We start from the raw sequence: 18,828 nt of genomic DNA on the forward strand, positions 1-18,828 counted from the left end.
TAGAAAGAAACCCAGAAATGATAGAAATGATAGAATTGGCAGGCAAAGACATTAAAAGGGCTGTAATGACTATGCCCTATATTCAAAGACATAAATGAAAAAAGGAATATAGTAGAGAGAGAAATAGAGGATTTTCAAAAAGAACCAAAAAATAACTTCTAGAGATAAAATATATATAGAGAAGTGAATATTTCACTAGATAGAAAAGCAGTAGTTTATACACAGAAGAAAAAGAAGGTAGTGAATTTGAAAACACAGCAATATAATTTACCAAAAACGGTCAGAGAGAAAAAAAATGACCGTGAGACAACGGAAGAATACTGTTGAAAAGGTCTTAATTATATGAGAAATAGTATAATATTATGTAATGGTAGATTATAATAAGTTAAAGAGGCATATATAATTATAAAGGAATCAGTAAAATAAGTAGAACAAAGCCAATAAGGAAATGACTGAGCCAATAGTGGAGGTTAGATAGAATGCCAAAGCATATTTAATTCAAAGGAAGGGTTAATAGAAAACAAATAGAAAGATGGTAGATTTAAACTCAATCACATTAGCAACACATTAAATGTAAATCATATATTTCAATTAAAAGACATAAAAAAGTAAGAACCAAACATATGCCGTCTATAAGAGTCTCACACTAAAAACAAGAAAATAAGTTAAAAGTAAAAGGATAATTAGTCAGGCATGGTGGCGGGTGCCTGTAATCCCAGCTACTCGGGAGGCTGAGGCACGAGAATCACTTGACCTGGGATGCGGAGGTTGTAGTGAGCTGAGATCATGCCATTGCACTCCAGCCTCTGTCAACAAGAGCGAAACTCTGTCTCAAAAAAGAAAAAAAATAAATAAGAAGTAAAAGGACAGAAGATATGCCATGCAAACTGAAATCTTAAGAAAGCTGGAAGAGCTGTAATTATACCAGACAATTATACTAAATTAAAAAAGATATATATTATCAGAGATACTGAGGGACATTTCATAATGATCAAGGGGTAAATTCATTAGAAGACAGAACAATTCTAAATGTGTATGCACACAATGCTAGACCTACAAAATACACAAAGCAAAAACTGACAGAACTGAAGGGAGAAACAAACAATAACAGTTGGAGACATCAACATTCTCTCATTAACTGAAAGAATAAATATGATGACAAAAGTGCAGCAAGGATAAAGAAGACTTAAGCAGCACTCTCAACTGAATTGCAATCTATAAAATATTCCAATCGACAAAAGCAAAATATAAATTTTTACAATGCCCATGAAACATTTGCCAAGACAGACTATGCACCAATTGATAAATAAGTCTTACAAATTAAAAGAATTGAAACTATACACAGTGCCTTATCACAATGGAATTAGAATTCAATAAGTGAAAGATATCTAGAAAATTCCCAAATATTTAGAAATCAAGTAGGGGCCAGGCACGGTGCCTCACGCCTGTAACCCCAGCACTTTGGGAGTCTGAGATGGGCGGATCACCTGAGGTCAGGAGTTCAAGACCAGCCTGGCCAACATGGAGAAACCCCATCTCTACTAAAAATAAAAAATTAGCCGGTGTGGTGGTGCATGCCTGTAATCCCAGCTACTTGGGAGGATGAGGTAGGAGAGTTGCTTGAACCCGGGAGGCGGAGGTTGCGGTGAGCCGAGATCATGCCACTGCACTCCAGCCTGGGCAACAAGAGCAAAACTCGGTCTCAAAAAAAAAAAGAGAAATCAAGCACTATATTTCTAAAATAATCTATGGACAAAATAAGAAATTATGAGAGAAATTAGAAAATATTTTGAGCTAAATGAAAACTCAACATATAAAAGTTTGTAAAATGCCGTTAAAAAGGTGCTTTGAGGAAATTTATAGTTTTCTATTCCTTTATTAGGGAAGAAAAGGTCTAAACTCAGTTATCTAACCTCACACCACAGGAAGCTAGAAAAAAGGAGGAAATTAAGCCAAAGTAAATACAGAGTAACAAAATAACAAAGAAGGGAAATTAAAAAAAAAAAAGATACCTGAAAAATAGAGAAAAATCAATGCAACCAAAAACTGTTCTTTGAGAGAAAATTAATGAAATTGGTAAACTTGTAGGTAGACTGAACAAGAGAAGAAACAGAAAATCACCAATATTAGGAATAAAAGGAGAGACTATCACTAAAGAATCTACAGACATTAAAAAAAAAAAGACTACTATAAATGATTTTATGCCAATACGTTTGACAACTAAGATAAAATGGACAAATTCCTTAAAAGACACAGATTACCAACACTGACTTAAGAGGTAATCTGAAATCTACGAAACAAATACTACAACTATTAAATAATTTTAGCAAGATTGCAGAATAGAAAGTCAATACACAAATATCTATTTTATTTCTATAGCAACAAGCAGAAATTTAAAAAATCCAAGTACCATTTATAATAACATTAAAAAATGAAATATTAAATTTATCAAAGAATTAGAATTTGTAAAACCTTCCCACAAAGAAAACTCCGGGCCAGGCGCGGTGGCTCACGCCTGTAATCCCAGCACTTTGGAAGTCCAACGCAGGCAGATCAGGAGGTCAGGAGTTTGAGACCAGCCTGACCAACTTGGTGAAACCCTGTCTCTACTAAAAATACAAAAATTAGCTGGGTGTGGTGGCGCGCACCTGCAATCCCAGATATTCAGGAGGCTGAGGCAGGAGAATCACTTGAACCTGGGAGGCAGAGGTTGCAATGAGCCAGGATTGCGCCAGTGCACTCCAGCCTGGGCGATAGAACGAGACTCCATCTCAAAAAAAAGGAAAAAGAAAGAAAACTCTAGCTCCCAAAAGATTTGTTGGTGAATTCTATCAAACATGTAAATGAAAAATACCAATCCCACATAAATTCTTCCAGAGAGTAGAGAAGGAAACACTTCCAAACTGACGTTATAATAAACAGTATTGGATTGATTCTAAAACTAGAAAAAAAATTCAAAAAAGAACCCTAAACCACACATCAATATCCCTCATAAACACAGATACCAAAAAAAAAAAAAAAAAAAAAAATCCTTAGAAATAGCAAATCAAATTCAGCAATATATAAAAAAGAACACAAGGTTGATTTTACATCTCAAACAAATTAATGTAACCATTGTATTAGTCCATTCTTGCATTGCTATAAAGAACTACCTGAGACTGAGTAATATATGAAGAAAAGAGGTTTAATTGACTTGCAGTTCCACATGCTGTACAGGAAGCATGGCTGGGTAGGCCTCAGGAAACTTACAATCACGGCAGAAGATGAAGAGGAAGCAGGCACATCCTCACATGGCAGAGCAGAAGAGCAAGAGAGAAGGAGGAAGTGCTACACACTTTTAAATAATCAGATCTCGTGAGAACTCACTATCACGAGAACAGCAAGTGGAGAAGTCAGTCCCCATGATCCACTCACCTCCTACCAGGCTACTCCTCCAACAGTGTTGGAGCATTACAGTTTGACAAACTGGAGGATTACAATTTGACATGAGATTTGGGTGGGGACACAGAGTCAAACCATATCAGCCATATTAACAGAATCAAAGAGAAAACCAATATTTTCATTTCAACAAATAAAGATAAAAAAGCATTTAACAAATTTCAATACTCATTCATAAAAAAAACTTTGGGAAATGCAGAATAGAAAAGAACTTCATTAATTTTAAAAAGGGCATCTGTAAAATATACACAGCCAACATCATACTTAGTGAAAAACCAAATGATTTTCTCCTAACATCGGGAACCAGGCAAAGATGTTCACTTCTGTTCAACATTACAATGGAGGTCATAACTAGTGTAATGAGACAACAGAAAAATAATGAAAAGCATAAAGATGGGAAAGAAAGAGGTTAAAATGTCTTTATTTGCAGAAGACATGATTATATGCATAGAAAATCCTAAGGAAACCTACAAAAGAAATACCACAACTCTTGAGTGATTTTAGCAAGATCACAAATTAGAAAGTCAACATACAAATATCTGTTCTATTTCTATATCTAACAACAAGTAAAAATGTTAAATACCATTGATAATAGCATTAAAAAACATGAAATACTTGAGTTTAACAAATTATGAATCTAACAAAATATGAGAAATGCTTATAAAATGCTATCTTAAAAAAACACTGCTAAGACAAATCAAACAAAACTGAAATAAATGAATATATCAGGTTAACGGATTGGAAGACTCAACATTATTAATGTGGCAATTCTTCCCAAATTAGGTCTACAGATTCAATCTGACACCAATCAAAATCCTAGGTTTTAATCATAGAAACATACAAGCTGGTTCTAAAATATATACGGTATTTGTCTTTCTGTGCCTGGCTTATTTCTCTTAACAGAATGTCCTCCAGTTCCAGCTATGTTATTACAAATGAGAGGATTTCATTCTTTTTTATGGTTGAATAATATGCCATTGGGCATATGTAGCACATTTTCTTTATCCATTCATCTACTGATGGAAACTTAACGTTAAGTGAAATGTGCCAGCCACAGAAAGTCAAATATTGCATGTTCTCACTGTTACATGACAGTTTAAAAAACTGATCTCAAGGAAGTAGAGAGGAGAATGATGGTTACCAGATGCTTGGAAGGGTAGTGGAGGGTGGAGGATGGATGGTTGGTTAATGAGTGTAAAAATATAGTTAGAGGCTGGGCGCGGTGGTTCACGCCTGTAATCCCAGCACTTTGGGAGGCCAAGATGGGTGGATCACTTGAGGTCAGGAGTTCAAGACCAGCCTGGCCAACATGATGAAACCCGGTCTCCATTAAAAACAGAAAAATTAGCCAGGCATGGTGGCGCATGCCTGTAATCCCAGCTACTCGGGAGGCTGAGGCAGAGGTTGCAGCGAACCAATATCACGCCACTGCCTAGCCTGGGCAATAGAATGAAACTCCATCTCAAAAAAATTTTTTTTAAACTCCAAAATATAGTTAGATAGTAGAAGTAAGATCTAGTGTTTGGTAGCACAAAAGGGAGACTATAGTTAACAATAATTTAATGTATATTTCAACATAACTATAGGAGTAGATTCAGAATGCTACCCACACACAAAAAAATGATAAATGTTTTGAGTTGATGGAGATACCAATTACCCTGATTTGATCATTACACAATGTATGCTCGTATCAAAATATCACATGTACCCCAGAAATATGTACAACTGTTGTGTATGCATAACAATTTTTAAAAATGTATATGAAAACCCAAATGAAAAACTTATTTTGAAAATAAAGAATGAAGTATGAATACTTCTAATAACTGATCTCTAGATTTATAACTAAGCTAGAGCAATTGAGATAGTTTGATCATGGCCTGCAGATAAACATACAAATGGAACATAATAGAGAATACAAAAATAGACCTACAAATATATGCTACATTGATTTTCAACAAAAGTGTCAAGCTAATTCAATATAGGAAGATAATATTTTCAACAAATGGTGTAGAATAGGATATTTACCTGGCATGAAAATGAACTCTCCCTTTACCTCACACCATACATATAAACTCAAAATGCATCATAAACCTAAGAGTGAAACTACAAAACATCAAGAAAAAAGAAAAAGGAAATGATGTTATGACCTTAGGATAAAGAGAAACCATAAAAACACAAAACAGAACTCACCTCATAAACTGTAATTTATAAAAATTAAAAACTTCTGCTGTTTTAAAAACAGAATTAGAAAAATTAAGTGGCCAGTAAGTACATGAAACAATTAAAACCATAAGATACCACTTCATACACATAGAAAAGATAAATTTAGAAAGACTGACAATTTCAAATATTAGCAAGAATGTCGAGCTGTGGTGTCTATGTCAGTAGCTACTATATTGGATGATGCAAATATAGAAAATTTTTTATTACTGCAGAAAGTTCTATAGGACAACAATGATGTAGAGTATCTGAAATGCTCATAAATTGCTGCTAGGAATGGAAAATTTTATCAACATTTTTAAAAAGTTCGGCAGCTTCTTCCAAAGTTTAAAATAAAATTTAAAAACTTACCAAAGAACCAAATAGTTTCACTCCTAAGTATTCACTCCACAGAGTTGGCATCATCAGAGGCCTAGTAGGAAGCTGAAACTCCCACCCCTGCCCACAACAGGTGCCTCCTACCAAGTGTCACTGGAGGATGATTAGGACCCTAAACTTATTCCTCTACCTGACAGTAATGAGGCAACATCCTTCCCCCCTGCCAGTATACTATCAAAAGAGACCTGCCAAAACAGAAGACTTAAATGAAATGCAAAATCTCATGACATAATGTCCAAAATGTCTAGGTTTTGATTGAAAACCATTTGCCATATCAAGAATCAGGAAAATCATAACTTGAATGAGAAAAGACAATCAATGGATACCAATACCAAGATAACAGACATAAGAATTATCTTACAAGGGAGGAAAAATGGCAGATAGGGGTCAGGACTAACTTCAGCTCCCAGTTGGATGGATACAGTAGCATGTGGAGACTCACATCATGAACTTCTGCTCCAACAACTACCGCAGGAACATACCAGGAAAGCCGAGATAATCCACAGACCCTTTGAAGGAGCTGGATTGCTGCTGTAGGCTCTGTGGGACAGCCAAGGAACTGTGAGTCAGCTAGTTTTCTCAGTGGGGAGGCTTATAGCCTGGGACAAAGTTTTCAGCCCTCCTCACTGGCTGCCTGGAAATCAACTCCGTGTTGTTGGTTGGGGGGCACAGTGGGAGTGGGACCAGCCTTTTGGGTTGTAGGCTGCATGGGAGCTGTATGAGGACTCTGGCTGCAGGTATTTTCTACTTCCCTGGCAACCTGTGTGATGCAGCAGAGGCAGCCATAATCTTCCTGGGAACATAATTGCATTGGCCTGGGAAACACGCCCCCATCCTCTACAGCAGCCACATCAATTCCTGCCCAAGGAGAGTCTGAGCTCAGACACACCTAACCCTGTCCACATCTGATGGTCCTGCTGGTAGCTGAAGACCAAGGATATACCCTCTTGAGAGGTCTATGGCCCCAACCTCCACCTCATCCTCCCTATACTACCACAGTTCATATGTTCTTTAAAGCACCACCTCCTATCTGAAGGCCAACCAACACAAAACCAGCTCGGGTAACAAAAATACAACCAGGAACCCTCACAGTATCCACTTCATGCCCCTGCTACCTCCACCAGATCAGGTGTTGGTATCCATGGCTGAGAGACCTGAAGACAGATCACATCATAAGACTCTGCAGATACTCCCCAGTACCAGTCCAGAGCCTAAGAGCTCTGCTGGATGGCTAGATCCAGAAGAGAAACAACAATCACTTCAGTTCAGCTCTCAGAAATTCCCATCCCTATGGGAAAGGGAAGAGCACCACATGAAGGGAGCAACCTGTGGGACAAAAGAATCTGAACAGCAGCCTTTGAGTCCCAGATCTTCCCTTTGATACAGTCTACTCGAATAAGAAGGAACCAGAAAAACAATTTTGGCAATAGACAAAACAAGGTTCTTTAACACCCCCAAGAGATCACACTAGCTCACCAACAATGGCTCCAAACCAGGAAAAACAATCTCTGAATTGCCAGAAAAAGAATTCAGAAAGTCAATTATTAAGCCAATTGAGTAGGCATCAGAGAAAGGTCAAATCCAAGAAATCAAAAAAAGATACAGGATATGAATGGAAAAATCTCCAGTGCAATAGATAGCATAAATAAAAACTAATCACAACTTCTGGAAATGAAGGGCACACTTAAGAGAATTGCAAAATGCACTGGAATGTCTCAGAAATAGAATTGAACAAGTAGAAGAAAGAACTTCAAGCCTGAAGACAAGGCTTTTGAATTAACCCAATCTGATAAAGACAAAGAAGAAAAAAGAATTTTTAAAAAATGAACAAGCCAGGCACAGTGGCTCATGCCTATAATCCCAGCATTCTGGGAGGCCAAGGAGGGCAGATCACTTGATGTCAGGAGTTTGAGACCAGTCTGGCCAACATGGTGAAACCTTGTCTCTACTAAAATATAAAAATTAGCTGGGTGTGGCGGTGTGTGCCTGTAATCCTAGCTATGTGGGAGGTTGAGGTAGGAGAATCACTTGAACCTGGGAGGCGGAGGATGCAGTGAGCCCAGATTGCACCACTGCATTTCAGTCTGGATGACAGAGCAAGAAACAAAAACAAAAACAACAACAACAACAACAAAAAACTTCCAAGAAGTTTGACATTATGTTAAATGATCAAATTTAAGAATAACTGGTGTTTCTGAGGAAGAAGAGAAATCTAAAAGTTTGGAAAACATGTTTGAGAGAATAATTGAAGAAAACTTTCTTGGCCTTGCTAGGGATCTAGACATCCAAATACAAAAAGCTCAAAGAACTCCTGGGAAATTTCATTGCAAAAAGATCACCACCTAGGCACACAGTCATCAGGTTATCTAAAGTCAAGATGAATGAAAGAATCTTAAGGGCTGTGAGGCAAAAGTATCAGGTAACCTATAAAGAAAAACCTATCAGATTAACAGCAGATTTCATAGCAGAAACCCTACAAGCTAGAAGGGACTGGGATCCTATCTTTAGCCTCCTTAAACAAAAATAATTATCAGTCAAGAATTTTGTATGCAACAAAACTAGGCTTCATAAATGAAGAAAATATATGGTATTCTTCAGACAAACAACTGCTGAGAGAATTAGCCACTACCAAGCCAGCACTACAAGCACTGCTAAAAGGAGCTGTAAGTCTTGAAACAAATCCTCCAAATACACCCAAATCGAATATCCTTAAAGCATAAATCTCACAGGACCTATAAAACAACACCACAATGAAAAAAAAAAAGGTATTCAGGCAATAAATAGAGCAATGAATAGAATAGTACCTCACATCTCAATACTAACGTTGAAAGTAATGGGCCTAAATGCTCCACTTAAAAGATAGAGAATGGCAGAATGGATAAGAATTCAGTAATTAAGTATCTGCTGTCTTCAAGAGACTCACCTGACACATAAGGACTCACATAAAGTTAAGGTAACGGGGTGGAAAAAGATACTCCATGCAAATGGGCACCAGAAGCAAGCAGGAATAGCTATTCTTATATCAGACAAAACAAACTTTAGAGCAACAGCTGTTAAAAAAGATAAAGAGAGACACTGCATAATGATAAAAGGTCTAATACAACAGGAAAATATCACAATCCTAAATAGATATGCACCTAACACTGGAGCTCCCAATTTATAAAACAATTACTACTAGACCTAAGAAATTAGATAGGCAGCAACAAAATAATAGTGGGAGACTTCAATACTTCACTGACAGCACTAAACAGGTAATCAAGACAAAAAGTCAAAAAAGAAACAATGGGCTTAATAGACGTTTACATAACATTCTACCCAACAACTACAGAATACACATTCTATTCATCAACACATGGAACATTCTCCAAGACAGACCATATGACAGGCAACAAACTCTCAACAAATTTAAGAAAATCGAATTATACAAAGCACTTTATTAGATCACAGTGGAATAAAATTGGAAATCAACTTCAAAAGGAACCCTCAAAACCATGCAAATACACGGAAATTAAATAACATGTTCCTGAATGATCACTGAGTCAAAAGTGAAATCAAGATGGAAATTAACAAATTATTTGAACTGAACAATAATAGTGACACAACCTATAAAAACCTCTGGGATATAGCAAAGGCAGTGCTAACAGGAAATTCATAGCATTAAATGCCTACATCGATAAGCCTGAAAGAGCACAAACAAGACAATCTAAGGTCACACCTCAAGGAGCTAGAGAAACAAGAACAAACCAAACCCAAGCCCAACAGAAGAAAATAAGCAACCAAGATCAGAGCAGAACTAAATGAAATTGCAACAAACAAAAAAATACAACAGATAAATGCAATAAAAAGCTGGTTATTTGAAAAGATAAATAAAATTGATAGACCAGTAGTGGGATTAACCAAGAAAGAAGAGAGAAGATCCAAATAAGCTCAATTATAAACAAAATGGGAGATATAACAGCCAATACTACAGAAATACAAAATATCACTCAAGGCTACTACGAACACCTTTATGTGCATGAACTAGAAAACTAGAGGAGATAGATAAATTCCTGGAAATATACAACCCTCCTAGGTTAAACCAGGAAGAAACAGAAACTCTGAACAGACCAATAACAAGAAATAAGACTGAAATTGTAATTTAAAAGTTACCAACAAAAAAAGTCCAGGACTAGATGGATTCACAGCTGAATTCTATCAGACATTTAAAGAAGAACTGGTTACCAATCCTATTGACACTACTCCAAAAGACACAGAAAGAGGGAATCCTCTTGAAATCATTCTATGAAGCCAGTTTCACTCTAATACCAAAACCAGAAAAGGACATAACCAAAAAAAGAAAACTACAAACCAATATCCCTGATGAACATAGATGCAAAAATCCTTAACAAAATACTAGCTAAACGAATCCAACAGCAGATCAAAAAGATAATCCACCATGATCCAGTGGGTTTCATACCAGGGATGCAGGGATGGTTTAACATCGGCAAGTCAATAAATGTGATACACCACATAAAAAGAATTAAAAACAAAAATCACATGATCATCTCAATAGATGTGGAAAAAGCATTTCACAAAATCCAGCATCCCTTTATGTATGATTAAAACCCTCAGCAAAATTGGTAAAGAAGGAACATACCTTAAGGTAATAAAAACCATCTATGACAAGCTCACAGCTAACACTATAATGAATGGGGAAAAGTTGAAAGCATTCCCCCTGAAAACTGGAATAGGACAGGGATGCCCACTTTCACCACTTCTATTCAACACAGTACTGGAAGTCCTAGTCAGAAAAATTAGACAAGAGAAAGAAAGAAAGGGCATCCAAATTGGCAAACAGAAGTCAAACTGTCGCTGTTTGCTGATGACATAATCGTATACCTAGAAAACCCTGAAAGACTCATCCAAAAAGCTCCTGAACTAGTAAATGAATTCAGCAAAGTTTCAGGATACAAAATTAATGTATACAAATCAGTAGCCCTGCTATACATCAACAGCAACCAAGCTGAGAATCAAATCAAGAAATCAATCCTTTTTATAATAGCTGTTAAAAACAAAAACAAAAACAAAAAACTTAGGAATATACTTCATCAAGAGGTGAAAGTGAAAGACCTCTGCAAGGAAAACTACAAAACACTGCTGAAAGAAATTATAGATGACAAAACAAATAGAAACATATCCCATGTTCATGGATGGGTAGAATCAATATTGTGATAATGACCATACTGCCAAAAGCAATCAACAAATTCAATGCAATTCCCATCAAAATACCACCACCATTCTTCACAGAACTAGAAAAAAACAATCCTAAAATTCACATGGAACCAAAAGAACCCACATAGCCAAAGCAAGACTAAGCAAAAAGAACAAATTTGGAGGCATCACATTACCCAACTTCAAATGATACTATAAGGCCATAGTCACCAAAACAGCATCGTACTGGAATAGAAACAGGCACACAGACCAATGGAACAGAATAGGGAATCCAGAAATAAAGCGAAATACTTACAGTCAACTGATCTTTGACAAAGCAAACAAAAACATAAAGTAGGAAAAGGAAACTATCTGCAGCAACCTAGATGGAATTGGAGACCATTATTCCAAGTGAAGTAACTCAGGAATGGAAAACCAAACATAGAATGTTCTCACTCATAAGTGGAGGCTAAGCTATGAGCACGCAAAGACATAAGAATGATACGATGAACTTTGAGGACTTGGAGGAAGAGTAAGAGGGAGATGAGGGATAAAAGACTACGTATTGGGTACAGCGTGTACTTCTAGGGTGATGGGTGCACCGGGAGACGGAGGTTGCAGTGAACTGAGATTGCAGTGCAGCCTGGGCGACAGAGTGAGACTCTGTCTCAAATAAATAAGTAAATAAATAAAATTAAAAAATAAAAAAATAAAAAGGAAAAGAAAAAAATGTATTTTTTAAAGAAAGAAAAAGAATTATCTCACAAGGATTTTAAGGCAGCCACCATTAAAATGCTTCAATGGGCAATTACCAACATACTGGAAATAAATGAAAAGAACAGAAAGCCTGAGTAAAAAAAGTCTCAGCAGAGAAAAATAGAATGTAAATAATGAAATTACAAAACCAAAATTACAATAACTGAAATCAATGTCAGTGGATGGGTTCAATAGCAGAATGGATGTGACAGAAGAAGGAATCAGTATACTAAAAAATAAAACAATAGAAATTTGCCATTCTGAACAATAAGAAGAAAACAAACCAAAAAATAACAAACAGAACTCTGGTGACTCGTGAAACTATAATAAAAGACTAACATTCCTGTCATCAGAGTCTCAAAAGGAGAGGAAAAAAAGGACAGAACTGAAAAATAATTTGAAAAAATATGACTGAAAAGTTCTCAAAAGACATAAACCTACAGATTCAAGAAGCCAAGTAAACCCCAAACAGTATAAACCCCAAATCAATCCATGCCAAAACACATCAAAGTCAAACTTCTGAAAACTGAAGACATAGAAAAAATCTTGAAAGCAGCATCAGAAAAATAACATTTTCCCTAGAGGGGAAAAACAGTTTAACGACAGTAAATTTCTCATTAAAAACCATGGAAGCCAGAAGGAACTGGCACGATTTATCTTTCAGGTGCTAGGAGAAAAGACTTGTTAACTCAGAGTTCTTTATCCAGCTAAAATATCCTACAGCAATGAAGAAAAAAATAAAAATATTTATAGAGAAAGGGTAATTTCTCACTAGCATACCTGCTTTAAAAGAATAAAGAAAATTCTCTAAGCAGAAAGGAAATGAAAAAAGATCTCAAATAATCCAGGAATCGTGGATAACGAGGAAGGAAGGATGACAGAAGGATGAAAAATATGTATAAATACAACAGATTCCTGTTCCACTTGAGTTTTTCAAATTATGTTTGATTGCTGAAGCAAAAATTATAATGCTGTATGATATGGTTCAAAATGTATGTAAAGAAAATGAAACTATTAATACACATAAAATATATATATAAACATGCACATAATATACACATATACATATATTAGAAACATTTAAAAATGTTAAGATATTAAATGGGGGAGAATAAAGGGAGCAAAAGTTTCTATACTTTACTGGAAGTGATAAAATGCAGCATCACCAAGTAGCACTGTAGTACAGCCAACTATGATTTGTTACATACAAAATGTAGTATCTAGAGTGATGGAAAAAAGCCATACAAAGAGATATACTTTAAAACACTGAATGCTAAAAAGTATTCAAGTAACCTGCAGGAAAGCCAGAAAACAAACAAACAAACAAACAAAGTGTGACACATCCATACTGTGGAAAACTAACTATATTGGCAATAAATAGGAATGATTCTTGACATCTCAACTTAGATGGATCTCAAGGGCATTATGCTGAGTAAAAAAAAGCCAATCTCAAAGGTTTTATACTATATGATTCCATTTATATAACATTCTCAAAATGACAAAATTATAGAGATGGTTACCAAGGGTGAGGAATGGTGGAAGGGAGTGGGTGTGCGTGAGACTATACAGAGGCAGCAAAGAGACATCATTGGGTTAAGGAATTCTGTATCTTGGTTGCAGTGTTGGTTACATGAATCTACACATGTGATAAAATACCAAAGAACAATATACTACTTGCTTTACAGCAATGTCAATGTACTGGTTTTAATATTGTTCTATAGCTACATAAGATGGAACTAACAGGGGAAACTCGGTGAATGGTACAGTAAACATGGTACTTCTCTGTACTATGTTTTCAACTTTCTGTGAATTTATAATTATTTCAAAATAAAAAGTTTAAAAAGTGAATTAATTTTGTGAACTATTTAAGAGCTCACTAATAGGATCACCATATCTGTAAGTAAATATTTTTGTTCTAATAGAAAAAAATTATAGCAACTTTATTCATAATAGATAAAACCTGAAAATAAGAAACTAATCTGAAAAGGCAACATATTGTATGATTCCAATTATATGACATTCTGAAAAAGTTAAAACCATGGAGAGAGTAAAAGGTTCAGTGGGTTGTCAGGGGCCAGAGAAGGAAAAGGGATGAACAGGCAGAATGCAGAGGATTTTCAGGGCAGTGAAAATACTCTATATGATACTAGAATGGTAGACAGCTGTCATGACGCATTTATCCAAACCCATAGAATGTACAACACCAAGAGTGAACACCATAAACTATGGACTTGCGGTGATTATGATGTCTTAATGAAGGTTCATCAATTGTAGCAAATGTACCATTCTGGTGGGGATGTTGATAATAGGGAATGCTATACACTTGTGGGGACGAGGGTGTGTGGGATATCTCTATACCTTTTTCTCAGTTTTGATGTTGAACCTAAAATTGCTCTAAAAAAATGAAGTCTTTTGAAGAAACATTGGAAACGAAATGTTCATGAACAGGTGATTAAGTATATTGTGATACAGTCATACAATGGAATACTATTCAGCAATTAAAATAATGAACTACTAATACACACAACATATGAATTTCAAAAAATTAAGCTGAGAGAAAAGCTAGATTCAAAAAGAGTATATAATAATTCAATTTATAGGAGCAGTGTGAAGAAGCAGCAGCAAGAACGATCCCCAGACTGACCAAAGCCCACACAATGCACCTATGTCCTGCCAGCATCACCACCACCATGCCAAAGAGAAAGGCTGAAGGGGATGCTAAAGGAGATAAAGTCAAGGTGAGGGACAAACCCCAGAGAAGATCTGCGAGGTTGTTTGCTAAACCTGCTCCTCCAAAGCCAGAGACTGATCCTAAAAAGGCCCCTGCAAAGAATGGAGAGAAGGTACCCAAAGGAAAAACGGGAAAAGCTGACACTGGCAAGGAGAATAAGCCTGCAGAATATAGAGATGCCAAAATAGACCAGGCACAGAAAGGTGAGGGTGCTGGAGATGCCAAATGAAGCATGTGCATTTCTGATAACTGTGTACTTCTGGTGACTATACAGTTTGAAATACTATTTTTTATCAAGTTTTATAAAAATGCAGAATTTTGTGGGTTTTTTTTTTTTTTTTTTTTTGAGACGGAGTCTCACTCTATCATCCAGGCTGGAGTGCAATGGTGCGATTTCTGCTCACGGCAACCTCTGCCTCCTGGGTTCAAGCCATTCTCTAGCCTCAGCCTCCTGAGTAGCTGGGATTACAGACTCATGCCACCACACCCGGCTAATTTTTGTATTTTTAGTAGAGATGGGTTTCACCATGTTGATCAAGCTGGTCTTGAACTGACCTCAAGTGATCCAGCTGCCTCGGCCTCCCAAGGTGCGTGTGTGTGTGTGTGTGTGTGTGTGTGTGTGTTTTCAAAGCTATGTTGTTAGTACACAGAACACTTACTGTTGTTTTTGGGGGAAGGGGTATATGTCACTAATAAAATGTCTCCAAAGCTGGATTGATGTGGGGAAAATACCTTTCCCTTCTAGTTTTGAGAGACTTCCTCTTGGATCTCAGGAGGAGGGACTCCCTGACTTAGACACACATGGCCTCCTTGGCACAAAAGCCTGTGGGATGGAAAAACAAATTTGTTTTTACGTTCTTTTCTCCCTTTCCACCTTTCAGCATAGACTTAACTTCCTTAAACCCAGACATCTGCTGGGATCTGACCCCCAATCATTGGTTACCAGTGTTTCAGACAGTCTGGATGTTCCAGTGATACCACTGAGATGGAGCCCCTCAAAAGAGCAGTGGTTCCATTTCTAGACTGGATCTTCAGATAAATTCTGCCATTTCATTTCACTGCCTGAGTCAGGATTGGCTTGTGAAAAGTTGTTAAACAATATTTAAATGTGAAATGTCAACCTCACTCTAAACTTTCCCTGTTCACAGCATCACATGAAGACTTCATGGGGTTTATAGTGGCTTTCTGATTTTTGGTAGTCCATTGAAGAAGGGAGTTTGAAAGTTGTTGTATGTATACTGTTAATGATTCTCTGCCCATGTCCTGCCTGAAATACCATGATTATTTATGTTAAGTATCTTTAATAAAGCTGGATACAGTTTGGCTAGGAAATAAAATTCCATTTATACAATATTCTGGAATAGGTAAAACTATAATGATGAAGTAGAGATGGATCAGTAATTGTTAGATGTAGGGACAGATTTTGACTAAAAAGGGACAGCCAGAAGTTTTCTAGGGTGATGGGACTGTTTGTTTCCTGTTTGTAGTGGTAGTTTATATGGATCCATACATGTGTTAAAGCTCACAGAACTTATTTAAAAAGTCAGTCTTGGGCCAGGCACGGTGGCTCATGCCTGTAATCCCAGCACTTTGGGAGGCTGAGGCAGGCAGATCACTTGAGGTCAGGAGTTCGAGACCAGCCTGGCCAACATGGTGAAATCCTGGTCTTTAGTAAATACACAAAAATTAGCTGGGCATGGAGGCAGGCACCTATAATCCCAGCTACTCAGGAGGCTGAGGCACAAGAATCGCTTGAAAATGGGAGGCGGAGGCTGCAGTGAGCTGAGATCATGCCACTGTACTCCAGCCTGGGCGACAGAGTGAGACTTCATCTCAAAAAAAAAGGGTTAGCTTTACTGTATATAAATTTTAAAAACTAACAACAAAATAAAATAATTTCCCATCACAACTTTTCAAATTCTATCTTCAATTATTTAATAGATATGTAAAGTGTATTCTAATCTTAGTTCTGTTGCCACCTATATAACACTTGAGGAGGTAGCTTCACACCCTTAGTTTCACTTTGCAAAATGAAAGGGGATAATCAAATGATTTCTGAAGCCTTTTCTTATTCTAAAACCTGTTCCTATTCCATATTTCTGTTAAATTTTTATTATTTTAGAATTAGCAAGGAACACAAAATATTTTAATGCACTCAAGTGGACTCTATAAACTTCTTTCACACAGTGTGGGCTGGCTTGCAATATTCTTGTTATTGGTTTTATGTGATCTTTTATGGGCTCTAAACATTTGACCTTACTTAGTAGCTTTGTGTAGATGATCACTAGATAGCACTCTCATCTCTGGAATAATCAGGTTTCTGACTATAAGAGCTGTACAAGATTTCTATTTCCTGGCTGGGCATGGTGGCTCATACCTGTAATCCCAGCACTTTAGGAGGCTGAGGCAGGTGGATCACTTGAGGTCAGGAGTTTCAAGAGCAGCCTGGCCAACATGGTGAAACCCTGTCTCTACTAAAAATACAAAAATTAGCCAGGTGGGGTGGCATCTATAATCCCAGGAGGCTGAGGTTAGAGAATCGTTTGAACCCAGGAAGCGAAGGTTGCAGTGAGCCAAGATTTGCCATTGCACTCCAGCCTGGGCAACAGAGCGAGACTCCATCTCAAAAAAAAAAAAAATTACATTTCCTTTATCATATCAGACTTTGTCTATAGTTTGCTGTAAAAAAGAGTATGTGAAATGCTATTTCTGCCAGCCAAATGATGCCTATTGTTATTAATTTTTATAAGACATGATATTCATATTGCTGGAGAAAAGAAAGTCATTTTTACTGACTTCATTCAATATAATAAAAAACTTTTTTTTTAACCTTACATAGAAAATCTGGAGTCCCCAAATCTTTTGCAAAGATCTTCATTTCTCCTATAGAAGAGCTGCAGACTGGCAACATACTATACTACCAAATCTTATATTAAAATGTTCTGTTTATATATAAGTATAAGCAAAGCTATTGAGGAAGTTCATACAATTCAAGAATCAAATTTAGTAACTTCATAGAAAACCCTCATTGCAATTAGCAACTTTTCAATTTTTTTGGAGATGGGTTTTCATAAAAGAAATAAAAAGACCCAAGAGCAAATTATTATTTCTTTCAACAATACTCTCAATTTTGTACAGCAGAATAATTTTTGAATATTTATGAAAATCATCCAAATTTCTCACATTGGGAATTAAGAAAACTAAAGGTGGCATATATATGTTAATGAAATATTCAATAACTATTTGAATATTTATACTTACTTGGTACTATTTTTCTCTGATAAATTCAAATAACTGGGCAACTCAAGGTGGACTGATCTTACAAATGCAGGCCAACAGATTCTGTAATTCTCCTTTATTACCTATACTTCTATTTCTTAAAACTCTGAATCAACCCATTTAATTCTCTCAAATACAACACAAAGAAATAAAACAAAGCCCTGAGCTACATTTAATCATTTAATTGTTAAGTAGCAATACACTTGCAAAAGAAAAAACCAATCAATATTTCCAAATAATTCTATCACCATGCTAAACTTTAAAATAACTTGGTCAAGAAAGAAGCTATAAATCAAATTTATTTCCTGGGTGTTTAGATCACAAACCCAAATATACACATACATACATATACACATAAATCAACAGCTCCATATTTCCCTTATTGCCATCCTGAGGTTTACTGAATATGACATCGAAGAGTTCCTCAAATTTCCATACATCTAAGAACTTATTTCATTTTTAGAAAATATCCTGGCACAGAAAGCAGACTACATAGAAATAAATCTACATTAAAACTAATCAATAGCTAGGAAAAACAATTTAATGCTAACGAATTTGTCAACAAGACTTGTTAAAAAAAAAAGTTACTGTTTCAGCAATTTCTTCATTGGAATAGTTTAAAAAGTTAAAAGGCTTTGGGTATTAAAACCATGCCTTCTGAATCACAAGGCCATACACGTGTAAAAAGGGAATGTTTTAATACGAATGGGACACCAGCCTGGAAGCCTGGCTTGCTTGCAGTTGACTCTAGATCAGGAATTCTTTAAGCCTAAAGCCAAACAAGAGAAACTCACAGATCACAGGAAAAAGCCCAGTCATCTTGAAAAATTCTAAAC

The 18,828-nt window shown here is 36.3% G+C and overlaps 2 protein-coding genes across 20 annotated transcripts in view; one reads left to right on the forward strand and one right to left on the reverse strand.

Annotated features, from left to right (window-relative positions):
* PEAK1 (pseudopodium enriched atypical kinase 1) overlaps positions 1–18,828 on the reverse strand; it is a 305,159-nt gene that overhangs the window by 141,772 nt on the left and 144,559 nt on the right. For 2 of the 19 annotated variants that reach the window (XM_077940016.1, XM_077940021.1), the window contains exon 4: positions 15,446–15,536. The exons of the other annotated variants lie outside the window; for them this stretch is intronic. The gene's annotated coding sequence lies outside the window, so the exon portion shown is untranslated. The remainder of the gene's footprint in view (positions 1–15,445; positions 15,537–18,828) is intronic. 19 annotated transcript variants of the gene reach the window in all.
* On the forward strand, positions 14,514–15,072 carry LOC708648 (non-histone chromosomal protein HMG-17). The gene has a single exon (XM_028851203.2). The coding sequence runs from the start codon at positions 14,640–14,642 to the stop codon at positions 14,940–14,942; it is 303 nt and encodes a 100-aa protein (XP_028707036.1). The 5' UTR covers positions 14,514–14,639; the 3' UTR covers positions 14,943–15,072.

This window comes from Macaca mulatta, chromosome 7 (assembly GCF_049350105.2).
Source record: "Macaca mulatta isolate MMU2019108-1 chromosome 7, T2T-MMU8v2.0, whole genome shotgun sequence".
NCBI classification, from domain to species: Eukaryota; Metazoa; Chordata; class Mammalia; order Primates; family Cercopithecidae; genus Macaca; species Macaca mulatta.